The sequence below is a fragment of the Anarrhichthys ocellatus genome, unplaced genomic scaffold, assembly GCF_004355925.1.
Source record: "Anarrhichthys ocellatus isolate YVR2014 unplaced genomic scaffold, GSC_Weel_1.0 scaffold17, whole genome shotgun sequence".
Lineage (NCBI taxonomy): Eukaryota > Metazoa > Chordata > Actinopteri > Perciformes > Anarhichadidae > Anarrhichthys > Anarrhichthys ocellatus.
This window is the reverse complement of record NW_022280047.1, coordinates 5,127,652-5,155,436: the sequence shown is the minus strand read 5'-3', so window position 1 is coordinate 5,155,436 and position 27,785 is coordinate 5,127,652. Positions and strand designations below refer to the sequence as shown.

The following is a 27,785-nucleotide window of genomic DNA, read 5'->3' as shown; positions in this document are numbered from 1 at the left end:
AGGCGGCCACCGGGGGGGCCCCCCCCCCCCCCCCCCCGAACCCATGCCCTTAATACAGATCATTCCTAATTCACCCATCATTCCTCACCTTACACAAGGGTGAGGACACACCTAGACACCGATTCAGGGTCAGTTTTGTAATTTCCCCACAGATGTTATGAATTGGAAGTGTGGGGAGGCTGAACCCCAATCAGCCATCAAAGTAAATGGATTCAAATCACATGTTGCGGAGCTGAATGGCCTGTGTGACCGGGGACAGGCACACGGGGCAAACGGCATCTGGACCCCGGCAAATATGGGTGGCACAATCTAGACAGAAGAGATTATGGCCGCAGGGAACCAAGGCAGCGATCACCTGGTTATCCATACAGTGGATGCATATCTCCTGTCCTCTCGCCGCCGATCCGAGCCCCGGTCGATAGAGGAGAGAGGATTCAGGAGGGGACGAAGAGGAGGCGGTGCTTTCACTGGAAGAGGAGAAGGCCGAGCTGTAAGAGGGGAACCTGTGGGCATCGAGGGCTCCGGCTGAGCCAAAAGGCCCTCGGTGAACCCGCTGGGCCTGAGGGTGCTCCAGGGCTTCTGTCCCAGAGAAGGTCGGAGAGAGCCGGGGCGTCCCAGGGTGGCTGGTCTGGAGACAATTAAAAACAACAGTCATTAGATAATATGAACATAGCATTTTGAAATGTATGAATCAACATAAGGGATTATTAATCAATTTCTGAGCAGTCAGTGTCACTGCACTGATTTTGTCCTTGTTTATTGTCCACAATAAAAGGCAAAAGCCTAAACTAACCTGGTCATAACAGGAGGCCATAAACTGTATGCACCTGTTGAGTTTCACCTACCTGAGATTGACGCGCATCAAAGGTCTGGGGGGGCTGGTGGTCCACATAGGGGCTCCAGATCTGTGGCTGTGCAGCAGGGTGCGAGGCTTGGGCAGTGGAGATGGTTAACGGGTCAAATCCTGAGGACGAGCCTCCACCTGCCAGGTTGACCAGCTCATCGGGCCCCACAGGGAGAAGGCTCTCGCCAAACCAGAAACTTGTACTGGCGCCATTGTTGTTGTTGTTGTTGGCATTTGCATTAAACTGACAGGTTGGGCTTAAATCTGCAACCCGGTTAGCATTACCGCTGCCGTAGACGGAATCAGCCGAGCTGGAGCCGCTGCCCAGGGAGCTGGAGCTGTCGTTGCGGTAGGTGGAAGACATCCTGACACCACTGTTAATATTGCTATTTATTCGCTGAGTACCGTTGATGCCCATTGGCAGCAAGCCACCGCCACCACCACCACTGGGGGATGATGCCCCTGCATGAAGCCACGCGGCGTCCCCCAACCCAGCCTGTGCTGCAGCATTTTCAAAGCTGACGTCTGTCCCGTTGAACTGAAAGTCATTGTTGTCGACACCAGGAGCCTCGATGCCGCCGCAGGTTCCCGTGCGGAGGGCGATGTGCGCCTCTATCTCATCCCTCGCCCGGTCCACGTTCTCCGGCATCCCGGTGACCTCGAACACCGGCTCTTTGTCCCGACTCGGCGTCACAATGTAGGTGTGGGTCTGTTGCTGGATACGTTTGATGGTTGCTCCTGAAAGATATGACCAGGCCAAGACCCTTGTACTTAAACACTTGTAAGCTGAACACAGACTCTAAATAACTGCTCTGGTCACATGGCTACTGGAGTTCACCATTACATTTAATTTGAGGCATGATATGCATGATCATTCCTCAGAAACATACATCTGAGCATAACAATGGCCCATTGAAGAAGAGAAAAGAGTTAAGAGTTAAGATGAACAGTTAAGTATTAATAGTGCTGAATGTAGCTGGAGAACAGATCTCTTTGTACTTCTGAGCTGCAGCTTGACCTGCGTGTGTCAAAGCAGAGTAATACTAAAGACTTGCACAGACACATTCATAGCATTCAATATTTTCAGTAAAGACACTTGTTTTTCTGAAATTGAAAGAAACACAGCTGTGCAATAATTATAGCACTGAACTTCACAATGAACGGGCAAGTAAGAAATGCTTCATCTAAATGTTCATAAAGACCAAATATTGAATATTAATATTCCACACTGCCTATTGCTTCTGTTTGTGTGACACAGCGTTTCCTCACAATTTCCAAATGTATTGTAATTTTGACTTGTTACCTCATGGCACACGGTTGAGAACCATTCCACTTCAACTTAAAAAAAAATCAACCCCAGGACTTGCTGACACTGAGGTGGTAATGTAAACAGGGCAAGCAGGTTAAAGCCTCGGTGAGAACAAACTGTAACCTTCTGAAGTAAAGCCGAGCATGTTCAAACTCAAGACGCAACTTAACTTAAGACTCTAGACAATTCACACTTTTCTTTAAATGCTCAGAAAGACAAAAAGAGGATATTTATAGGCTACTACAGAAATGTGGCTCATTTATGAGTCTGAACACAAGCAGAGAATTACTTTCAAAAATCAAAAATGAACAAATCCACCTGTTGGGAGTTAACTTTTCCCCTCGTCACCCAAAGGCTCAATTTCATAGTTTGAAAATCATAACAAAATTAAGATATAGTGCCTTATTGTAAACACTCAAGCTGTTCCTTACATTTGCAAAATCAAAGCACAAATCTTAATATAACCATTGAAGCACACCTGTCCATACCTGTGTTTGCTTGCATTTTACAAGCGTGTTGTTTTTCCATTGATGCTAAAAATCGCTGTCAAAACTAATGAAGAGTCTCTTTACAACATGAAGTCCAGCAACTGGAACAAACAACCTATCTGAACACAGCATGAATTAAAAATACCCACCTTTGGGACCCACGACCAGCCCTACAACACGATATGGTACCCGCACCTATAGGGTTGAAATAGCACATGGTTACTACACACACTTTAAACAACAGACACAAAAACAGAAAACACAGAGAGCCTCCTTTAAGGAACCGGTGTACTAGAAGTTAACGTACACAAGACTTGGTTCTTATAATAACTGCATTAAATGTGATTCACTGCATGAGAATGTCCGTCTACTCATGACTCATAATCACGTTAGTAGCTGACCTGAATGGTCGTCTGTCCGGGTAGAGAGGGGGTCCCTGGACTGGTGGCAGCAGCCAGCGGGCCCGTCTTGTTTCGAGAGGCTCTGATGAGGGAGAAGTGCTCGGCTGCAGACAGGATCTCCCTCTTCGCCATGGCCACATCTTCCTTGCGCCCCGTCACAACAAAGACGGGCTGCTCCCCCCTCACTGGTGTCTTGATGTAGGTGTTGGTCTTGGCTCGAAGTGCCTTAATCTTACAGCCTGTCAGAGGAAAAAGACGAGGAAAGACATTTCACTTTTGAAATGTATCACATTACACGCGTGTGGTAATAAACTTTGATGTTAAGCTGATAAACGATTATGCCATACGCAATCTCTGCATCCAGTAACCTGTGCCCTTTAAAAGTTGCATGTCTTATGCATTAAATATTCCTTTCAGCTGTGGTTGAGAGTCCAGCATCGTTACCAGAGCCATTTCCTGTTGTTGTCAACACTGCAGTCTGTGCACCCCCCCCCCTCCTCTGGTCTCAAAGACGACATAATAACATTCTCCAACCCTGTCACTGAATTATGTAAAGTGTGTGGAACAGACCAAAGATAAAGGCGCCGGGTATCTGAGAAAGGACTGTCGTGTTTGGTTGAACTGTTGAGTCTTGAGTTGAGCTATAACTATAACCTGCAGCTGATGTGGCAAAGCAATGGTGACCAACACACACTGCTCCTCATGTTCTCCTCCGAGACAAAGCCGAGCCTGGTTTAGCACGGCACGGCTTGGGACAGGTCCACTTTCCGCGAAGCACAGACTCCGCCATCAATAATACAGACGAGCTGTCAAAGCGAGAAGACGCAGATGGATCTGCTGGTTCGTCAAACGTGTGATGCGAACTTTTGTTGAGGGTGTTGTGGCGAGTTGACCCACTTAAGAAGAGAGCTAAGCTAGTTTAGTCTCCGGCTAACCGCGGTCTGAAGAACCGAAGTGAGTTTTAACGTTGACTGGAGGTCATTTCGTTAATGGTTGAACTATGTATAACTAGTCAAATGTTCCACGTGAAACAATGTCACTTGTAAAGATGTTAGCCAAGTTGTGTAATGTAAAATAGCGCTTTGGTGCCAACAATAAGTTCACGTTACTAGCTAACAGTTGGCTAACACGTATTGAATAGTTAACAGTGTCGTATATTCAAATATTTCGTCGTAATCATTGAATCCATTTGTTGTATTTCATGGCCTGTTGTAGTTATTGCGTGTATCGTATTTAACTTTACTCTACAGCTGACTGAACTATCTTCCCACCGAGTTTCTTCCAAACTCCTCTTAGCAACTTAACCGGGAGTTAGCCAATGGGTCGAACTGAAACCCTAATAATATAATTATAAACGACAACGACTCACCCTGTCTGCCCACGATCTCTGCGACGTGCTCGGAGCTCGGCACCGCCACACACTCCGTCGTGTTGACGCTCTTTCTCCGAGCCAACAGCGACGCCTCGGCCTCGTAGCCCGGCTCCCCGTACACACCGGGCGGTAGCATCGCCATGCTACCAGCCGGTGGTAGCCCGGTATCGTCTCGCTCGTCTCCGTTGTACAACAAGACCGTCTCGATGTGCGGCGGCGGCTCCATCCCGGAGCTACACGGCCCCGGTTGGAGGTGTTGGTGGCGGTGGGCCTGCGCTAGAAACGAGGAGTCGGTTATAACTTCAGGCTCTTCGTCCTCGGTCATGTTGTTTACTTCATCTCCAGAGGGCGGCCGATGCAGGGGCTTCAAGTCGAGGACAGTACCGAGGAGGTTGAAGTGAGAAACCGGGGGGAGCTGGTGGAGGTGGTGATGATAAGGGTGGCTCTCGTCTACTTGTTCGGAGGTCTGGCTCTGGTGGTGCTCCTCGAGGCCCATACCGGCGAAAGCGTGCACTAGCGGCGGCGGGACCTCGGACTCTCCCTCGTCGGCCTCCAGTAAAGACGTGCTGCTCGGCATGATGACAAACTGTTGGCGTTAAACGGGAATCGATAAGAAAAATGAATCAAATTAGTTTTGGGTTTACAAAAAAATAAAAAGCGACCAGCGCCTGTTGAGATGAAATGTGTGGCTTTTGTTTTGTCTTCCAGCTCTCCATGCAGCCCTCCCTACACTGTAATCTCGTGTTGCTGGTTCACGCGAGACTTTTGGTGTCAGACGTGTATTCACAACTGTCAGGAAGACGCACTCAGCGCGCAGTGGTGTGGTATGAGTCATTATAATATATTAATACATCTATTGGTGCCCATCTGCCGGTGGGTTACACACCCTAACGCATTGGGTAAATAATTCAGTGAGGCTTCAGAGACAACCATTGTGGCTCTCTACACAGAGCTGTACTTGGAGGGATCAAGAGAAAACAACAGAAATAAGTAAAGTTGTATTACAAGGTGTAGATTGGGGTCAAGTGCAGTGAATTAGCTAGTGCAGAAACAGCCAATAGACCAATGTATGACCAGCTAGGAGCTACCATGGATGTATGCTCAGGCCAAAGGTGCTGTTTCTTTAATTTCAAGAAGATGCTGATTTGATGAAAACTGAGTAGGACCACGACATTCCTCCAACTAGCTTTTAAGGACAAAGCAACCTTGCAAACAACAGTGAGCTTACAGGGAGTTTGTTTAGCGGTTGTACAGTCTTTCAAATAACTGGTTGTCCAGCAGAGCAACGAGCTGGAGAAGTCTGATAGCACAGATGCCCTCCACAGGAAGGAGCTGAAGAGGACTTTGGAGTCTGTGGCTCATCAAACATTCAATGACTCTGTGGTGGCAACAACCATCCTCTATGCAGTGGTCTGCTGGACCAGTGGCATCTCAGATTCAAACAGAAATATGCTATCCTGGGGTGTATGGTTGACTCAATAGAGAAAATGAGACAGAAAATGATTTTCCTGGACAAAACATTCCACCCCCTCAATGAAACCCTCAGAGGTCCTCTGTTGCAGACAGTCTCTATTTCTGGGGGGGGGGGGGGGATTGTTCTCACATAGATTTTTATTAGAATATATATAAGACACAACCTGTTGTCTCATGACCACAAACATCTCATCAATCTGATGAAAACGGTAGCATAGAATCTGATATAATCAGTTCTTACAAGCACATGCCTTTACATGTCATGAGTCCTATAAAACAGTGGTCCTTACATGATGATGATTATTATTCTGGACTTTTGCTACAAACAGTCAGGTTTTGTATTTGTGGATTTTTGTTGTTGTCAAATATTTGTGTTCAATCTACCAGCCTTTTAAGTACGTTTACGGTATCGTGTCCACTGCTATACAAAACATAATTTTCAGATGCAGAAATGTATCTAAAGTGTATCTATTCAATAGCAGCCTCATTGGTGTGTATTGACAAAAGGAGGATACGCATCTCTAGTATGAGGACGTGGCCCACGTGACATCATAAGCCCTCCTCCTCTTATCTGTTGACCAATGAGGGAGAGCAGGAGGCGGGTCTTACAGAAGACAGCCAATGCCGTGTCACGTTTGTAATACGTTACTTAGCGTTAGGCGCATCCGGTTGAGCACTTTGAGGTGAGTAGCTAATGCTGACTTGGACAAAATAATGAATTAAGAAATGTTAATGTCATGATTTGCTTTTACTTTAGTGACCATAATACACTAATATACCAATGTTAGGCATAAGAACATGTTACAAATCCCTCGTGACGTTGTGTCTCTAAATATAAAGGCTCGCCAGCAGGCCAGTTAGCTTTAAGCTAACAGCTTGTCGCTGATATCAATGTCCGGGTTTGCTTTGTCACCATTTTTGTCTGTTTTGCCTCCAACGCTGTTGAACTAAGTTTGGTGTCTGCTACCCTTTATGTCGGCAGGTCCGCTCGGGTTTTCACTGTGAAGCTTGGCTCTCGGTCTGCAGGATGTACGGATTCTTTCGGCTGCTGTTGCAGGTGCTATCGGCCCAGCTGCTCTGCGTGTGGGTGCTGGGCTCCGAGCTAACGTTTGAGCTACCAGACAACGCCAAGCAGTGTTTCTACGAAGACATCATCATCGGCACCAAGTGCACGCTGGAGTTTCAGGTGCGTGGGTCGTCTTTCGGACAAAACCTCAGCCCTCCTAATTGGAAGTTGTCATGTTTAAGCTGTAGATCTGAGTCCAGACTGGTTATCTTGACTGATGAATTCATGGTAGACTTTCTAAAATACAAACAACAAACTTCTAAAATGTTCTTTTAAACACACGGGACCTTTTCCTGTCTTCTCATTGTATTTATTGATGCATACGCTTTGCTCTAACAGCTGGATTTTGTCTACATAAACAAAATGTCTATCTCTATAGGTACCATCATATACAACATAACTCTGAATGTTGCACTAGTATGCAGACTTATTTGGTCATTTTATTAGACCCCTTTAAATGTTTCACTTTGTTTCATTGCAGCCATTTGCTAAAATCAAAAAAGTTCATTTTATTTCTCATTAATGTACACTCAGCACCCCATCTTGACAGAAAAAAACAAATGTAGAAATTTTTGCAAACTTATTAAAAAAGAAAAACTGAAATATCACATGGTCATAGGTATTCAGACCCTTTGCTGTGACACTCATATTTAACTCACATGCTGTCCATTTCTTCTGATCCTCCTTGAGATGGTTCTACTCCTTCAATGGAGTCCAGCTGTGTTTAATTAAACTGATTGGACTTGATTAGGAAAGGCACACACCTGTCTATATAAGACCTTACAGCTCACAGTGCATGTCAGAGCAAATGAGAATCATGAGGTCGAAGGAACTGCCCAAGGAGCTCAGAGACAGAATTGTGGCAAGGCACAGATCTGGCCAAGGTTACAAAAGAATTTCTGCAGCACTCAAGGTTCCTAAGAGCACAGTGGCCTCCATAATCCTTAAATGGAAGAAGTTTGGGACGACCAGAACTCTTCCTAGACCTGGCCGTCCAGCCAAACTGAGCAATCGTGGAAGAAGAGACTTGGTGAGAGAGGTAAAGAAGAACCCAAAGATCACTGTGGCTGAGCTCCAGAGATGCAGTAGGGAGATGGGAGAAAGTTCCACAAAGTCAACTATCACTGCAGCCCTCCACCAGTCGGGGCTTTATGGCAGAGTGGCCCGACGGAAGCCTCTCCTCAGTGCAAGACATATGAAAGCCCGCATAGAGTTTGCCAAAAAACACATGAAGGACTCCCAGACTATGAGAAATAAGATTCTGTGGTCTGATGAGACCAAGATTGAAGTTTTTGGTGTTAATTCTAAGCAGTATGTGTGGAGAAAACCAGGCACTGCTCATCACCTGCCCAATACAATCCCAACAGTGAAACATGGTGGTGGCAGCATCATGCTATGGGGGTGTTTTTCAGCTGCAGGGACAGGACGACTGGTTGCAATTGAAGGAAAGATGAATGCGGCCAAGTACAGAGATATCCTGGAAGAAAACCTCTTCCAGAGTGCTCTGGACCTCAGACTGGGCCGAAGGTTCACCTTCCAACAAGACAATGACCCTAAGCACACAGCTAAAATAACAAAGGAATGGCTTCGGAACAACTCTGTGACCATTCTTGACTGGCCCAGCCAGAGCCCTGACCTAAACCCAATTGAGCATCTCTGGAGAGACCTGAAAATGGCTGTCCACCAACGTTCACCATCCAACCTGACGGAACTGGAGAGGATCTGCAAGGAAGAATGGCAGAGGATCCCCAAATCCAGGTGTGAAAAACTTGTTGCATCCTTCCCAAGAAGACTCATGGCTGTACTAGCTCAAAAGGGTGCTTCTACTCAATACTGAGCAACGGGTCTGAATACTTATGACCATGTGATATTTCAGTTTTTCTTTTTTAATAACTTTGCAAAAATTTCAACATTTCTGTTTTTTTCTGTCAAGATGGGGTGCTGAGTGTACATTAATGAGAAATAAAATGAACTTTTTTGATTTTAGCAAATGGCTGCAATGAAACAATGAGTGAAAAATTTAAAGGGGTCTGAATACTTTCCGTACCCACTGTATATTTTCATATACATCTGTGGGTTTCCTGTTACTAGCTAAAGTTATAATTATTTGCCTAAATAAGTAAATATTAAATTCAGTCCTCCTGATAAACATATTGCCTACATCTTAAAGATCTTAGCGAGAGCTATATTTGGCCTTTAGCTTCCATTAGATTAGGCCACTGTGTTGCCTCTTTCCTAGGGATGAGTGATTATTCATTATATTTATAATAAATGGTAAAGGGACTTGTATTTATAGAGTGCCTTTCTAGTCTTCTGACCACTCAAAGCGCTGGACACTACATGTCACCATTCACCCGTTCACACACACATAACACACACACACACACACTGACTGATGGCCCAGCCTTAGGGAGCAATGTGGGGGTCAGTATCTTGTCTAAGGACACTTCGACATGTGGAATGGAGGAGCCGAGGATCATCGATTGTATTATCTCTTCACGCCAGTCTTTTATGCCTAAATATGACTAAAATCTGCACAACTTGTGACATTAGATAATTGAAAACATATTTTAGGGAATTATTGAATTGTGTTTTAGTAAAATACCACATTTGACTGATTTGGATGTTACAATCGTGACATGAGTTTTGTCCATATCCTCCGTACTACTTGTCACAATGCATGGTGGCTTTAAAAAAGAAAATTAAATATTGTGTCGTCTCGTCTTTGTTTTCCCAGGTGGTGACCGGTGGCCATTATGATGTGGACTGTCGTTTGGAGGACCCAGAAGGCACTACACTCTACAAAGAGATGAAGAAGCAATATGACAGCTTTACCTTCACAGCGGCCAAGAATGGCACCTTCAAGTTCTGCTTCAGTAACGAATTCTCCACCTTTACACACAAGACGGTGTACTTTGACTTCCAGGTTGGCGACGACCCTCCACTCTTCCCAAATGAGAACAGAGTCACTGCTCTCACTCAGGTAAGCTGTGTCTGTGTTTGTGTGTGAGGAACTGCATGTTTCTTTAGGTTTCTATACATTTTAAGAGTATATGTTGAACAATTATATACATGCTTTTTGCTTTGTTTAATTCTGACTTAAACCTGATTCTTTTATTCTTTTTTTCTTCAATTGAAATCAAATTGTTTTCAAGATATTCAACCTTCGTTTCATTATAATACATTTAATAAATGACTTCTTTGTCAACAGCGCTTATATTAAGGCAATAAAGTAGTCCATAACTATGAGATATAAGTTTACAGTTAATTACAATTCCTCCTTGGCATTGACAAAGTTGGTTTATGGCGTTTAGGTGGTATCAGTTGTTGTCTTCTTGCTTCTTCGCAGTACATTGTTTGTCCTTCCTCTGGCATTTTGGAGAATACTGCAATGAACAGCGTGTTGTGCATAAATGCCCTAGGCTGTGCTCGTAGCTCACATGGTGCCATACGTGACTCATAAACAAAGTTTAACACTTTTGTGGTTCCTGGAAATAGTTTTGTGACCTTCGGGAATTCCCAGCAAAGCTCCACCCAATACCTGAAAAGAGATTTAAACTGCTGTAATGACTGACACACCTGTCAGTCATTACAGATTAATCATAACAAAGAGAAAATATTATTCTTGCATAGTGTGTACTACAAGATTTTGTGGTTAGATGAAAACATATTTTTGAGGAATGCAGTGGACAAGGAACTACTTCAGCTTAGTCTTTTATAGTTATAAACTAGTCAACCACTTGGTTCCAAATCTAAAGTGAATGGTTGTAGGGTCAAAAAGTGTGATTAACATAAATTTGCCAAAGACAGTCAAAATATCTTATGTCTTCGCTTCCTTTTTTTTTTTTTTTTTCTCACCATTTCCAGATGGAGTCAGCTTGCGTGTCGATCCACGAGGCCCTGAAGTCGGTCATCGACTACCAGACCCACTTCCGCCTTCGTGAGGCACAGGGACGCAGTCGGGCGGAGGACCTCAACACCCGTGTTGCATTCTGGTCCATCGGTGAGGCCATGATACTTCTGGTGGTCAGCATCAGTCAGGTGGTCTTGCTGAGAAGCTTCTTCTCTGACAGGAAGACCACTACAACACGCGTCGGATCGTAACAGTCTCTGAGCCCCAGGATCTGATTCACCACTTTCTTTATCCGTACCTGGACCTGTGCACAGAGTAAGTTAGAATATCAGTGCTGATCTGAAATTGGATCATATCAAACTGCCAGGTCGTACAATCTGACACGTCATCTGTACTCGGCGCTGATTTTCTTACTAACTTTATGCAAATTAGTCTTGAGCTGAAAAGTTATGTACGTTTAAAATGTTTTTGCGGGATAAAAGAGAACGTAATGAAAGGCTTTCTTTTGTTACTTGTAACTATCTGTATTGGAGGCCGATTACGGTCAGATAGTTAAAGCAGACCTTAAATACTTAAAATATTTGAAGTAATTTCAGAATGTGTTCTGATTGTATTTATGTTCTTTTCTACCCCCGTCATTTCAAATGCTCTTTCCCTGATCTATTCCATTTTTCAGCCCAAACTGTGCACTGAAATGACAAAGAGTGTAATTTGTGACTAGATGTACTCAGACTGCAAGGTTTATGGTTTTGTTTATTTCTTTACGGGCAGAGCATCGGGTCTCTAAAACCACACTAGCTAAGCAGAGTTTTACCCCACTAAGGTTGCATTTGGTTATGAAAAATACGCTGTTTTTTTTTCCTCTATTAAACCTCGCTGTGTTAAGTGAGAGAGTAGATATTGTGTTGTGTTTTTATGACCTTTGTCATTTTAGATGAGTTATTAGGCGAACTATCTCATAAAATGTTATTATCTATGTGACTCAGTGTGGAAGACAAAAAAAAGAAATAACAGATATTATTCTTTTGTTTGAAAATGACACATTTTGTGTGTTTAGCCAGCAATTTTAAGTGCACCATGTCTTTCACTGGCTCCCTTGCAATGTTATAGCTAGTCCCGCCTTTGCTGTTTGAAGTGTAACAACCTATTTATCTTGTGGGCTGATGTTGCTCTTTTGGTTTTATACAGCACTGTTGTAAAATTCATGTTTTGCAAACAATTGCTTGATTATAAGTTAATTCCAGTACCTTGAGTTGTAAATGTGATTTGAATTTTTTTTTTTTTTTTTTTTTTTATCCCTGACTGCCTACTCGACTGATTTTCCAAAGGAACAGGAAGGAAGATTTAGACGGCTTAAATCTACTGTGGCTCTATATTATATGACTGCTTCTAAACAGTTGAGAGTGCAGTTACAGGCTTACTTTAAGCTGGTAGTGTTGCTCCAGACAGGAATCACGTAAAGTCAGTGGGTCATTCTTTCTGTCACTGTTTTGATTTGTAAACAAAATCTAACGGAAGATTTTGCTCTTGGACACGAAACATGAATTAACTTTTGAAGTTCACCTGTAGAGTTTTTACAGTACACAACCTGAATGAGCAGAACACAGTTGTAATGTGAGATAAATATTATATTCCAGACAAAGACGGACTTTAACACGTAACCCACTGAACAAAACTAAAAACTATGCTCTTATAGTTTGGTCTTGTTTAACTGTCATTACTGATTCTAGAGGCATTGGAAAATAACTAATAACAATGTTTGACAGTCTTGGTAGAAGGTGCAGGGTTGGCTTTTCAGCTTTAGCTGTATGCGCTGACAGGTCATTTTTGGACTAGAGCTGCAATGGTTTATCGATTAGTTGACTATTAAATTAATCGACAACTATTTTGATAGTGGATCGATTGGTTTGATTAATTGTTTCAGAAAAAAAAGTTTTAAAAAGAACTGCAGTTAATTATATGTGAATATTTGTCTGGTTTCTTTACTCTAGTAACTGTCTAGTGACAGTAAATTGAATATCTTGAGTTGTGGAAAAAACAAGGCATTTGAGGATGTCATCTTTGGTAAACACTGATAATTTTTCACAATTTTCTGACATTTTATAGACTAAACAACTGAATAATCCAGAAAACAATCAACCGATTAAACGATGTAATCATTTGCAGCACTATTTTAAAAACAAATTCAGCTCTGATGCATTCTGGGAACTGTTTAATTGAGACAGCTGAATACATTTTTTGTTGAAAGGTCGAAGTATTGTTTTAATGATTTATCATTAATAAACACTTGCTTTTCAGGGATGAAGTATTTGGATATATCTTCTGGTCATGCTTATTTTAACCTGCAGGGAGAGATATAATCAAGGCCATCGCAGTCATATTTGCACCCAGACAATATTTTTTAATCCGGAAGATACATAGGACGTATTTTAAGAAATCTTCTGACGCTGGTTCCTCTTTACATGGTAATTATTTCTTATTTATAAAATCCAAGGTTCCCTGAAAAGCAGCAATCTCCTTTAGTTGTTTCTTATCGACTACGTCACAGTCTACTAGCGCTGTGATTGGCTGTTCACACCGTCAATCATTTGCGTTACTCGAGAAAAAAAGACTGCGCTGGATTTGCGATTTGACAGAAACTGAGTCGTGATCATCCGGTCGAGCCGTGGGTGGATTTTCTTCCCTGTTTACCTTCGCTCAGACTGTTGTCGTGCCAGCTTGCTGAGTGGCTACGTGGACGACTGGTATTTAGGGGGTCGCGTCTGGTAACGTCGCGTGTTTTTGGACGTGTGTGAAAGACAAACGTCTCTGACACTCTGGGGACATCCTCCGAGTGTTTAGACGAACAAGAAGCCAACCGTCGCTCACCAGGGTAAGCTAACAGCAGCACGACGTGACGGGTGGGGGTGGATGTCAGTATCTCGGCCCTCGGGAAGCGAATATAAATACCGTCTCGGGAGTGTGTTGTGGGACAATGACAGGCGCAGGAAGCAGATATAATGGAGTCGAGGAGAAGACGTGTCGGTGGATGAGTATCGGTTGGACGATCAATAAAGAGGTGTAACGTTAGTTGAGCTCAGAGAAGCTAGTTGGTTCAGCTAAAGAGATCAAGGAAGTTGACTAGCCACCTTGCTAACAAATGTATTACTGGACCAAGGGTCGTCTCAAAAATCGGAGTTAATTTACTCACAGAGCAGGCTGGTGATGGCTATTTTTAAAGCTGAAGTTTAGAAAGTCAAACATTGCCGTGGGTTTTAACCAAAGCGCTCGCTAACGAGTGTTTCCCGCTAGCTCGTGAGTGGAGCTTATTGTAAACAAAGGGTCCCGAGCTCCACCTGTCCAGCTACGCTACACCTCGAGATACCGTTCACCTTTTTGTTTCACGGACATTGTTGCCTTTTTCTTAAAACGGTGAAACTAACACCCAGACATGGATTTAAAGACGGCAGTATTTAACGCAGCCAGGGACGGTAAGCTCCGGCTGCTTCAGAAGCTGTTGGAGAACAAAGATGGACACGAGGTGACCAAGTTGATGGGGGAGAAGACGAACGGGGCCACGCCGCTCCTCATGGCCTCCCGATATGGCCACCTGGACCTGGTGGAGTACCTGCTGGAGTGCTGCAGCGCTCCTGTTGAGGTCGGTGGGTCGGTGAACTTTGACGGGGAGACCATCGAGGGGGCGCCCCCTCTGTGGGCAGCCTCGGCGGCTGGTCACCTGAAGGTGGTCCAGTCCCTGCTGGGCCACGGAGCTTCTGTGAACAGCACGACCCTCACCAACTCAACCCCCCTGAGGGCGGCCTGCTTTGACGGTCACCTGGACATTGTGAAGTACCTGGTGGAGCACAAAGCTGACCTGGAGGTGGCCAACAGACACGGCCACACGTGTCTCATGATCTCCTGCTACAAAGGACACAATGAGATAGCGCAGTACCTGCTGGAGAGAGGCGCAGATGTCAACAGGAAAAGTGTAAAAGGTCAGTGGATAGCGCACTCACAGCTATCAGCATCAAACGACACACTACAATCCAGAGTTTCATATGGTTTGTATTCCTTATGTCACAGTAGTGTTGCCAGAATAATGAGAGAGCAATAGAAGTCTTTCACAGTCTAGTAGCAAGTGATTTTAGATCAAATCAGGGAAAAAATATGTTGCAAACAGGTGAAATAACCTCAATACACACGGAGTTCTAAATGCACAAGTTGCACTAAGGAGTCAACAATATGAGATGGGAATTAGTATCTGCATATTTCATGTGAAATGACTCAACAGAATAACATGAACTTCTGGTTTCACAATGGAAAGCTGTGGTGATGACGAGTATGTCAGCTTGGACTGATTCAGTGGGTGTGTCGTAAGCTCTCCTTGAATGTTATTCTATGAATACATTAAAACCAGTGTCTATTTGTGTTTTTTTTTTTTTTATATTTAAATTTTACATGATGACCGCCCACAGGATTGCTTGAAGAGAAAAGCATTAAAGTGATATCCTGCATAAATGTGTTTATCAATCAGTGGACCACTGTAGATGTGGAGGAAGGCTGGAATTCAAAATTGACCAGTTTTCATGGTTGGAGAAATTATCAATTTGCCCTGAAGACGTACCATCAACTATAGTCCACTTCTCCTTTGACCACATGCTCCGTGTGTTTCAAATGATCATACCCTCACAAATGTATACCTACTACTTATGTGGTATATGTGTGGATTGCCATGCAAGTATCTGTTAAACCTGCAAGCAGTATTATTTTTTATTTTTTTGCACATTTGAGTGTCAAAACGGCGCTGTTGTAGCTCATCCTTTACTTGCCTAATGAAGCCCAAACACCAAAGTCAACACAGTTCACCTGACTGGTAGGAGAAAAAGCAGCAGGCGCTCTATTGTGCACAAACCAAAGCGTTTGCTAACAAGCAAGCTTTTCAGTATCCTGTGTGGTGATTAAGGTGGAAAGCTCTCTTACTAATCAGATCATCAGATCTTCCATAATAGCTGAACCAACATGGAGTAGATGTGCAAGATACGAAGTGGCAAGTTTCCAAAAACAATGGAAACTACAATCCCAGCTGATTTGAACTGCCTCAAAGGCTTTGGTCTGCTGCTCTCTTCCTCCCCAGACCAACCAACACGTAGTTTATTCCTTCAGTACAACACCTGTTAGTGAGGTGCCCTCCTCACGCCAGCTTAAGGTAGCCTAAATTCAGCTTGGAAGCGCATAATGAGTATTCAGACTAATCGCTGGCTCTGTGAAGGATTTCCTTAGTTTCGGGATTGACTTGTTTTCGTTAGTGGAAGTGAATTTATCATCCAGAAGAGCAGAGCTCAACATACATCCTTCACCATCTAAAACTATTGATGTGGAAGATATTCCCCCAGAAAAGGTGTCGGCTCTGGTCGCACCTGGTTTTGAGGAAGGTCTGAGAGGCATTGTGGCAAATGTATGGCAACACGGTGATAAATTGGTTTAGCATTCATTTGAAGCAAACAGTCTATTTGAAGGCATTTAACCATCCAAACTAGAGGAAAACGGAGTATAAATAATGGTTAATCCCTGGCTAAACCTGTCTGGTCTGCTTGAATATGGATTAACCTTGGTGTACCTTGGTTTAGAGCGGCTAGGCGAAAGCAGCATTACACAAGTGTTACATTGACATGATAGGCTGGTAAGGATGGACAGAAAGTGTTATTTATTAGGTGGGTTCACTTTATTTACTTAAAGAACCAAATGTTGAATTTTTTAAAACACTGTTTTTGTTGATGATTGACCCTGATATCCAAGGGTTTAGTGACCTAGTTTGCAGGATGTCGATTCAATTCAGTTTATTTTTGTATAGCCCAAAATTACAAATTTGCCTCGGATGGCTTTACAATCTGTACACATGTGACATCCTTTGTCCCGGAACCATCACATACAGTGCATCCGGAAAGTATTCACAGCGCTTCACTTTTTCCACATTTTGTTATGTTACAGCCTTATTCCAAAATGGATTAAATTCATTATTTTCCTCAACATTCTACACACAACAACCCATAATGACAAAGTGAAAACTGTTTTTTGCAAATTTTTGCAAATCTATTAAAAATAAAGAACGAAAACATAACATGTCCATAAGTATTCACAGCCTTTGCTCAATACTTTGTTGAAGCACCTTTGGCAGCAATTACAGCCTCAATTCTTCTTGGGTATGATTCCACAAGCTTGGCACACCTATTTCTGGGCAGTTTCTCCCATTCTTCTTTGCAGAACCTCTCAAGTTCCATCAGGTTGGATGGGGAGCGTCGGTGCACAGCCATTTTCAGATCTCTCCAGAGATGTTCAATCGGGTTCAAGTCAGGGCTCTGGCTGGGCCACTCAAGGACATTCACAGAGTTGTCCCGAAGCCACTCCTTTGTTATCTTGGCTGTGTGCTTCGGGTCGTTGTCCTGTTGGAAGATGAACCGTCGCCCCAGTCTGAGGTCCAGAGCGCTCTGGAGCATGTTTTCATCGAGGATGTCTCTGTACATTGCTGCATTCATCTTTCCCTCAATCCTGACTAGTCTCCCAGTTGAGCAGTGCCTGGTTTCCTCCAGACATGACGCTTGGCATTCAGGCCAAAGAGTTCAATCTTTGTTTCATCAGACCAGAGAATTTTGTTTCTCATTGTCTGAGAGTCCTTCAGGTGCCTGTTTGCAAACTCCAGGCGGACTGTCATGTGCTTTTTACTGAGGAGTGGCCTCCGTCTGGCCACTCTACCAAACAGGCCTGATTTGTGGAGTGCTGCAGAGATGGTTGTCCTTCTGGAAGGTTCTCCCCTCTTCATAGAACAACACTGGAGCTCTGTCAGAGTGACCATCGGGTTCCTGGTCACCTCCCTGACTAAGGCCCTTCTCCCCCGATCGCTCAGTCTGGCTGGGCGGCCAACTCTAGGAAGAGTCCTGTTGGTTCCAAACTTCTTCCATTTCCGGATGATGGAGGCCACTGTGCTCATTGGGACTTTCAATGCTGTAGAAATTTTTCTGTATCCTTCGCCAGATCTGTGCCTCGATACAATTCTGTCTCGGAGGTCTACAGATAATTCCTTGGACTTCATGGCTTGGTTTATGCTCTGATATGCACTGTCAACTGTGGTACCTTATATAGACAGGTGTGTGCCTTTCTAAATCATGTCCAATCAACTGAATTTAGCACAAGTGGACTCCAATCAAGTTGTAGAAACATCTCAAGGATGATCAGTGGAAACAGGATGCACCTGAGCTACATTTTGAGTGTCATGGCAAAGGCTGTGAATACTTATGTACATGTTATGTTTTCGTTCTTTATTTTTAATAGATTTGCAAAAAACAGTTTTCACTTTGTCATTATGGGTTGTTGTGTATAGAATGTTGAGGAAAATAATGAATTTAATCCATTTTGGAATAAGGCTGTAACATAACAAAATGTGGAAAAAGTGAAGCGCTGTGAATACTTTGCGGATGCACTGTAGGAACAGGAAAAACTCCCCCAAAAAAACCCTTTAACGGGGAGAAAAGAGGGAGAGACCTGTGGGAGAGCAACAGAGGAGGGATCCCTCTCCCATGATGGGCAGAAGTGCAATAGATGCCATGTGTACAGAATGAACAGAATTTTAACAGATAAATGACTTGATGGCAGCTTCCACAAAAATCCTTTTAACAGCTGATCTGCAGCCATTTTAAATACAGTATATTCCCAGAGAAAGGAGTGTCCAGGGTAAACGACTGCACTCCTGGCTTTGCTGTAACTTTCTAGGTCTCAATGTGGAAATGATAAGACTGTTTGCTTGATGTATGCAGGCAACACGGCGCTTCATGACTGTGCTGAGTCGGGCAGCCTTGAGATCATGCGGATGTTACTGCAGTTTGGCGCGTCCATGGAGCAGGACGGCTACGGCATGACGCCCCTGCTGTCTGCCAGCGTCACAGGCCACACTAACATCGTAGACGACCTCACGATGCACCAGCAGGTCAGAGGCTCCGTCTCTTACAAATGGAGAGTTTGTCTGCATGGGTTCATGTGAGGCGAGGGGTTATGGTGTTTTAATCTATTGAATAACATGCTGTTCTTTTCTCTGCAGACGAGCCCCACGGAGCGCATCGATGCCCTGGAGCTCCTGGGAGCCACGTTTGTTGACAAGAAGAGAGATCTGCTCGGAGCGTTGAAATACTGGAAGAGAGCCATGGACCTCAGGTACATGGACAGTAACTCCATCGTCCATAAAGCGGAAGCCAAGCAGCTGATCATGGCATACGACTACGCCAGGGAGGTGAGTATTCGTTTGAGCCTGTTTTTTTCCAACAAGCGCCAACCCCAGAGTGATTCCGCATTTCATTTGATGCTCTAATTATAGGTTTTTATTATTGCTGACGTGGTCATAATTTGGTGACGACGGCACAGAGTTTAGCAGGATGACTGCTTTTAAAGTCACCGCGCACAAAAAAAAGCTGCATTCTAGTCTTTTTTTGTATTTGCAGACACCGGCTGCATTTGTTTCTGTTTGCTGTGAAGAAATGGAACAAAGAAAACCTGACTTTTTTTTCTTTTTTTTTTCCACAAAAATAACAGTTAACCCCTAAACTGTCAAAATGTGTCCACCCTGCCATTGTCTTGACGTTGTAATCCTCCTCCTAGGTCACAAACGGAGAAGAGCTGGACGGGCTGATATCTGACCCAGATGAGATGCGCATGCAGGCGCTGCTCATCCGTGAAAGAATCCTCGGCCCGCAACACCCAGACACGTCGTATTACATCCGGTACCGAGGTGCCGTCTACGCCGACTCCGGGAACTTTGAACGCTGTATCAATTTGTGGAAGTATGCGTTGGACATGCAGCAAAGCAACCTGGACCCGCTCAGCCCCATGACGGCCTCCAGCCTGCTGTCGTTCGCTGAGCTCTTCTCCTTCATGCTGCAGGACCGAGCCAAAGGGCTCCTGGGGACATCGGTGTCATTTGAGGACTTGATGGGGATCCTTTCCAAGAGCGTGTTGGAGATTGAGCGGGCGGTTACACAAAATGGACCCATGCCTCCCGACCCTGCCCAGCTCAGCAAGGCCCTGTCAATCATCCTGCACCTCATCTGTCTTTTAGAGAAGGTGCCCTGCACCGCAGAGCAGGACCACTTCAAAAAGGAAACCATCTATAAGTGAGTCTCTGCGTAGATTACTTTTATTGGCAACAATTTGTCTTCTGTGAGGAAAACAGCCCTGATAGTCTTGTAGAGCGAGGTCACCCACTGAATTTTTTTGTAGCGGTGCTTTTCTTTGACCTTGTTACTAAAAATGTCTCTTTCATGCTCTGCCTTGTATTTGCTTTGGTAGTGTGAACTTGCACAAGTCACAGCACTTTCATACTCCGCCCCTTTTTAACCAAATAAGAGCTAAACGATGCATTCCACTTCTGCCACGGGCCTTTTGTAAATTTGTGTCAATGCATCATGTGCATGAAGATGTCTAATTGGTGCCACTAATTCATTCAAACCTCATTGTCGGTTGGGACACTGTGGCCCTTGCTTCGTGCGGTTACCATGAAGGTTGTAGTTCATTAGTTCATCGTCACCTCTTTGCTGTCCCTTGCCTGAAAAGTCTTTTCCAAATCTTCACAGATTCCTGAAGCTCCAGCCGTGTGGTAAGAACGGCTACAGTCCACTACACCTGGCAGTCGACCGCAACACCACCTGTGTGGGCCGCTACCCCGTCTGCAAGTTCCCCTCCCTCACCGTCACCTCCATCCTTCTTGAGTGTGGGGCAGATATGAACAGCCGCGATGAAGATGACAACAGGTCTGTTTTTGTATTTATTTTTCTTCCACTCTAGTTTCAGCTCCCATAATTGTTCTTTCTCTATACTGGTTATATTTCTGTTCATAAGAAACAACATGGTAGGAAAAAGGACAGAACAATCATTTTATTTCTTTTGTCTGTAAACCAAGAAGCTAAATGAAAAATGCCTCAAAAGCTTCTCAGCTGCGCCATTGTGACGCCCACCAGTTAAACCAGTAACATGAACATGTCCGACCACACCGACGATGACATGTTTTGTAGTATAATCACATAGCGGATCTGTTATCTCTCCCAACCCCACCAGCCCCCTTCACATAGCCGCGTCCAACGGTCACCCTGACATCATGAACCTGCTGATATCATGCGGGACTCACTTTGACAGCACCAACGCCTTCCAACAAACGGCCTGCGACCTCCTGGACGAGAAGGAGCTGTCCAGAAACATCATCCAGCCCATAAACCACACCACGCTGCAGTGCCTGGCCGCCAGGGCCATCGTCAAGCACAGCCTCATCTACCGGGGAAACATCCCCGAGAAACTAGAGGCCTTCGTCTTGCTCCACAGATAATGATTGTGATGGAGAGGAGGAAGGGGGGGTGGGGGGGGCGTGATCACATCGAGTGGACTGGACAGACCCGAGGAGCAATATAGTTCAAGGTGTTTTGAGCTGAAAGACACTATTTTTCTGGGTTAGGTTTGTGAACTCAAACTATTTGGATTGTAAGAACTTGAAGATTCGTGTGAACAAAAATGTCCTCATTCAGCGAGAAGAAACTGAAAAATGATGGGCGTGAACGGAGGAGTGAGTTTCCGTTCTCTTCCCGTTTGCTCCTTCACGGAGCCACAGCTCTGACTGGCCTGACCTGTGGGGAAGCATTTCCGATGCAACGTGGACAAATACAATTGTCTCTGGATGAACTGAGCAAGGGGTTTATGTAATTTTGCTTTAGAATTTTTTTTTTTTTTTCTTTTTTGCATATTCCACTATGCTATTTATTGAATGAAACTTGAGAGATTTATCTCCATGCTGGCTCCGACCCAGCTTCAACTTTGCCTGCTTCTCTCTTCTCAAAACAAGGGTTGAGGCATTTCTACACATGCTGGGACTTCAGGTTGTTTTTTTTTTTGTTTGTCCCATCACTGTTGCCAACAGTCATGGACCCTTCCTCACTCATTAGGGTTTTCTTTTTGTTTTTTTTTGTACTTTTTACAAAATATTCAGTCATCGTCATGCAACTCTGGATATCTGCCAAGTGGTGTGGATTCCAGACTGCTTTGTGGTTCCCACTTTAGTGTATAACAAAGCTTTACGAGAGGGGGTTAATGTCTGCGAACACCATAAGTGCTTTATTCTTCCTATGCACAGGCTAGGCTGTTGGAAAGAGAGACTGTTGTATTCTGTGCCGGCACTTGTCTGTGCAATATCTCATGAGTTTTTGTGTTTACCTCATTGCTGCCGTTTCCTTCAGTATCCCCTTACTTCACCCAGAGAAGTGTGTGTGTGTGTGTGTGTGTGTGTGTGGGGTGGGGGGGGCGCAAAAAACATTGTACCGATTGTTGTAAGAAGAGTGAATGAATCTGACTGATTGATTGTGTGTGTGTGCGCGCGAGTGTCACGCAGTGTGTTTTCTTGTATGCAGAGTGTTTTTTTTGAGCTTACACAAATTATTGAGGGCGAGAGTTTTGTCGGAGTGGCACTCATGGAGATTCCACAATGCACATGACTGCCACCAGAAGCCACAGCGGCCAAACTCTGTCTACAACCGCTGGAGCAGGCTTGTACACAGAAGTGACCTCTTAACGTTCATACATGGCCGACATTTAAATGCTGTTGTTCTTTTTAATAATCATGATCAAAAAGGACAAAAAAAATCTAGATAGGTTACCAACATTGGGTCACTGTGCATGTGCAGCAGCATATTAACCAACCAATCACTGCAGAAAACCATTCATGAGAACTCCTAGACTCCAAAACTAGACTACAGCTAGGACCGTTCTACTCATGTCGTCCAATTGTATGAGACCGGAGTGAGTGGGAGGACGCCTCGACGTACAGGACGGTAAAGCTTTGTGACTTATCTCGTTTGCACATTAGCTTTAGATGTGTGGGTTGAAAAAAAAAAAAAAAGGGCTTTTCATAATTCATAGGATTTCATATCGCAGTCTATTTAACCTGACAGTTCAAAACCAGACATGGAAAAATGTACGAGGACTCCCAGGGCAACTTGATTTGAATCTGCACTTTATTACAGCGGAGTTTAAGATTTGATACGGCATTAATCAAGTTCATGTCTTAATAACCAGTTTGACAATAAACTCATGTTGCACTTGTGTCCTTGTCCAAATGTCTTCATTTCCTGATTCTGTCCATTTGTGGGCCTTTTGCGGTAATGTCGGCAAATGTTAACGTTTCACGTACACGTATCCTTCCCATTTTATGAAGAAAAGGGCTGTTTTTATTTATTCCTGACTGAAATTAATATAAAGGGGGGGGGGGAACTATTCCTAAGAGCTAATTTTATGAGTTACAATCTCATGTCACAGCTTTGGGCAAAAAACAATGCATCACCACAAGGTTCCCTTTCAACCAGTTGGTTTTGCTGCTTCTGTATCTATTATTTCCACAGTGACTGAGTCCACGCTCCTGCTTCTTTCACCACTTGCTCACCGAGCGGTGGACTCATTCCAGACACTTGAGTTGGTGTACAGTGGACCCCGCTGGACTGGGAATGTGTCCAGAGAAACCTTTGACATTGATGGAGGGGTTGCTCAAGTTGTGCATCCAGTTGCTTCCAAAAAACTGTCCCAAATATGAACATGCAGAGTTATGGCTTGTTCAAGTACTCGTTGCTTGAAGCAATGAAAGAACAGCGGCTGACTGGGTGCTTTGCAGAGAACTTTAAAATGTTTAATAACCAACATTTGTTTTCTAACCCTTTGCCCGCTCGGTCGTAGGAACCAAGCACGTATGTTTGCTTCTGGAAAAGTTCCCCTCTCTGTTTTTGAGCACAGGCGTAACAATAACTGTCTTAATCTTGTGTCCATACTTTTATGATTGTTATTTGGTTTATGATGAACAGCTGTGCTTAAGGTCGGCCACTTGCACAGCTGTAGACTTTTGGTCGTCTTGTCTTTTAATTGGATTTGTTTAATGCCAGCATTCTCCGTTTTTCTCTGTTGTTAAAAAAAACATTTGTGGTTTATTCTCCAGGCTTTAAGTTGATCCTAGTTGATATTTTTTCGTTTGAAAGTGTGACGATAAGAGAGCCGTCATCTAACAACTTGGTGATTGGAGATTTATTACATCATATAAAACGCCAAAATGCAAAGATAACTTTGTCCCCACCCCTTCCACTTGTTTCCACATGTAACGCAGCAGCAGGCAGTCCCTGAATGTCACACCTTTGCTCCGATGAGTCACTGCCAAGATCTCCACCGAAGTGGAGAGTGGGAATTTCTTGATGAGTCACGATGAGTGTGTGTGTGTGTGTGTGTGTGTGTGTGTGTGTTGGGGCGGCTGAGGTAGAACAGAACAGAGCAGGTTTGGGTTGGTATTTTTTTACAGTATGCGTGGGCCATAGCAGAACAAAAGCCCATTTAGTGATCCGCAAACATGTATTTTTGCTGACTCAGGGGACTTCTTTCAAACCAGCACTCTAACATACATCTCACAGCAGCTTGAAACCATACTGTTGATCTTACATAAAAGAAATGGGACTACAGAGAGCTACAGAGAGCTTCGCTGACCTGAGAGAACCAACTGGAATGAGACAACGGTGTAACCAGGATACCTTTTGATGTGCTTTACTGGCAGGGTGTCATTGAACTATGCTGTTTCAAACTATCATGACCACGCCCAGGATTACCTGCTAAGAATAGAGCACTACTACTGTGAGGTGAGAGGAATCATGGTTATTTATTTTTACCAAGTGTGGGGAGTACCGTATTACTGGGAACTAAATGAATCTGACTTCCCCCTCATCTCTAGAACTCTTCTTTCTCTCAGTTCACCTTGATTTCCTCCAGCAGGAATGTTAACGTCTCTCATTGACGGTAACTGTGACGTATACGGTGTATGTGTTTCTGGGTCTCGCTGCCTGGGATAAGTCGAGGCTTGTCACGGCACAGTGTAAAACATGTGCCCAGCCCCACTTATACCGACACTGTGTAGCTAGACGTGGCCGTACCGTGGGACGGATTAAAGAGTCTACCTCGCTGTACCGTCTTTTAGCAAGATACAGACTCCACACCAGCTCCGTAAGGAGAGTAATTCTCTGTTAGTGTGTGGTAGGGTGGACAGGATAGAGTGGATATAATACAGAGGTAGGAAGTATGAACTCCATGTGGTGCAAACACAAAGATAAACGCTTTAATAATGTTCTGTTTGGAGTCCTCTATATAACAACCCCAAGAACCACACTTAAAGGACAGGTTTAGATGTTTCAAGTCTGTCTTACAGACGAGACCGACGTACCCATATGTACGTTAATCATACTGTCAAATAAATTACTTTAAGAGATCCCCTCTCAAAGTGATGGGAGACTAAATCTACAGTCCTGAATATAAATATGAGGCTTCAACAGTCTTGAGTAAGTCTGATCAAGTGGATATTTTCCAAATTTACAATCTTTTTTTTGTGCCAAATTCTCTCCTTTAACTACCATCCTGTCGCAGCTGTTTGTTTGTTTATTAGGATTGGCTTTTGCACTGCACTGTGGACCCATCTGGTTACATGATGGCAACGCAGAAACACCGTCACGCTACTTACTACATTACTCTAGCATTACACATTGTAACGCACGTCTACTGTAAATAAAACAGTTGGCTGAGTAATAAATGAAGCTCCATATTAGCTTTTGTCCCCCCTCTCTGTTACAGTGGAATAGTTTTAGCAGGAGATCTCTTTGCAAGCCAGTACAGGAGCAACATTTACAGCGACCAACAACATGTTCTTATCAGCGTGTAAGTATTTGTTTTAAGAAATACTTCAAAAAAATGTCCACCTATCCTTTTAAGATGTGTTTTAAGTTAAAACCTACTCTTATTTTAATGACAAGTTAGTCAGGATTATGAACTGATGTCATGTTCCAGAAGTCTGCTACAGAAAATATTGCAGTATTTCTCAGAGACTCGATGCTGCGGCACATTGTTACATTTTTGTGTGAGTTTTGTCACCTTCATCTTCATGTGCACACTCAGTTTGTGTCAAAGGAAAGGCTTACCACGTTTTGTTTTAACCCCTTAATAAAGAGCAAATTCAAGTTAATAAAATGTATTTGTCAAATGTAGACGTGCACGACACCCAGTCCTCACTCACCGTATAAGCGTTTCACATTCTGGCTTATTTTTCGTGGCCTTTTGGCAGCGCTCGGCCTACTTCTGTCCCGTCTATATTTAGGGTTGAAGAATGCCCTGTTGGAAAGCTGTCCTACATTAAGCGTGCTCCTCCATCTCTGAGTACCTGCAGGTGACCAGTCACCAGACACCTTTTCCTCCATCTGTCTCCACGTGCCACCAGCACTGTAAGGAGGGAACAGTTGAGAAAAGTCAAAATTTCAGGGCAACAAACTTTTGAGTTTGATTTATGTATTTATTTAATGTCTGGCTTTGAGTTTATCCAACTTAGATATTTTGCTTCAGTTTATACTGTTTGTAATTGCCCGTGGCATTACTTTTGATCACACTAAGTTTGATATTTCATAAGAGATATCCTATATTTGTATTCATTTTCACATGACCCACAAAAGGGAGTAGCAGAAATGCGTTTTCAATGCATGCTGGGAGGTATTATGCTTTCTAAATAGTATGATTTTATGAGTTAAGTACATTATCAATTGGACATTTTGTCCACTCATTCTTCAGTTACAAGCCTGAACATATTTATATGTTCTAAAAGTGATGAACCTGAAACTGAAAAACATATTTAATGACACTGAGTTGAAAATATAAGTTTATTTAATAATGATATAAGTTAATGTTTTTGTTTTTTTTACCATGAATCCATTTAAGATCACTTTAGGTTTTACTGACATGACAGACCAGCAGAATACTGCTAGAGCACAGTAACAAAGTAGACAATCATGAATAAGAACGTTTTATTGCTCCGTTCCCCTTCTCTACCTTATGTGTATGATTGTCTGGCTCTCTGTCGCCCACCTCCTCACTTTCTATCACTTTCTATCACTTTCTATCTTTTCTCTTTCTCTCTGTCCTTGGTCACCACGGCAGCAGGAGAGACTGTTGTCTGCTCTGACTTTGACATTTTTGCTTTTTTTTTTTTTTTATGGATGAATTTATTGGATCACGACTCAACATACAGTTCACTCCCAACTTGATTTTTACAATGATCGACAGAACCATTTCATCTGTCAACGTGACCTTTTGACATAAGGACATGATAAAGTGGAGAGACAATTTTCTATAGGAAACATAGAGATGTATGTGAGCTTACATACAAGGTACATTCACCAAGTGTCTTTGTGAATCCTGCAGGTCAGAGTATATCCTCCAGCACTGACATACAGCTACATTTAGGCCTTTAGTACCACACATTTGAGTTGTGTTTATCTTAATTCCCTTTGGATGTTAAATCTTTGGTTGGAGTAAATTGCTTAGATTCAGTTTAGCACACATACATCTAGTGTAAATCTACTTCATCAGATTACTTTTCTATCTGTGATGAATTGTTCAGGATTACTGTGGGGAACATCTGCCTCCTTACATCCTTAAAACCAGATGTTTCTGTGCTGTTTACTGTTCTGTATACATCCGATTGCATTCCTATTCCTCACAAACCACATGGCCACTTCCCTTTGACTTGAGAGAGGACCCAGTCCCAAATGTCGAGGCACCCCAGTGCAGCTTTTTAGTGCCGAACCAATTTGAGCGCGTTCACCTGCCCACATGAACTCTACACTCCAGGGTTCAAATACATTTCCTTGATGTGTGAGCCAACGGTGAACTCGCAGCTTGTGCTTTTGTTTTGGACACCGCTGCATCTTTTATTCCTTTGAGCCCTGCGGCCCTGGGACAGTTAATCTATCGGCGCTCTCCTTCTTAAACAGAGTTGAAATGGAGATGGATCAGCACTGATTCAACACTGAGTACCACTTTGTTTTCCTGTTTACTTTGCATCACTGTGGATGAGAGGAGCACCTGCTGAATGTAAAATAAGAAGCTGGTGACTGAGACAGTGTTGTTGGGAAAAC

At 43.6% G+C, this 27,785-nt stretch overlaps 3 protein-coding genes across 3 annotated transcripts; 2 read left to right on the top strand and 1 right to left on the bottom strand.

Moving 5' to 3' along the window:
* Positions 1-33: 33 nt before the first annotated feature.
* On the bottom strand, positions 34-5,162 carry LOC116388382 (RNA-binding protein MEX3B-like). The gene is made up of 5 exons (XM_031856165.1): positions 4,412-5,162; positions 3,043-3,281; positions 2,791-2,836; positions 846-1,582; positions 34-628 (listed from the first exon to the last, which is right to left on the bottom strand). Exons 1-5 carry the CDS (start codon positions 4,989-4,991, stop codon positions 218-220), a joined length of 2,013 nt encoding a protein of 670 aa, XP_031712025.1. The 5' UTR covers positions 4,992-5,162; the 3' UTR covers positions 34-217.
* Positions 5,163-6,528: 1,366 nt separating this feature from the next.
* On the top strand, positions 6,529-13,107 carry tmed7 (transmembrane p24 trafficking protein 7). Its single transcript, XM_031856170.1, has 4 exons — positions 6,529-6,570; positions 6,870-7,073; positions 9,691-9,936; positions 10,821-13,107. The coding sequence occupies exons 2-4, from the start codon at positions 6,915-6,917 to the stop codon at positions 11,055-11,057; spliced, it is 642 nt and encodes a 213-aa protein (XP_031712030.1). The 5' UTR covers positions 6,529-6,570; positions 6,870-6,914; the 3' UTR covers positions 11,058-13,107.
* Positions 13,108-13,442: 335 nt separating this feature from the next.
* Positions 13,443-22,908, top strand: fem1c (fem-1 homolog c). Its single transcript, XM_031856166.1, has 6 exons — positions 13,443-14,780; positions 18,594-18,763; positions 18,875-19,063; positions 19,429-19,940; positions 20,400-20,576; positions 20,881-22,908. Exons 1-6 carry the CDS (start codon positions 14,237-14,239, stop codon positions 21,143-21,145), a joined length of 1,857 nt encoding a protein of 618 aa, XP_031712026.1. The 5' UTR covers positions 13,443-14,236; the 3' UTR covers positions 21,146-22,908.
* The last annotated feature ends 4,877 nt before the right edge of the window (positions 22,909-27,785 follow it).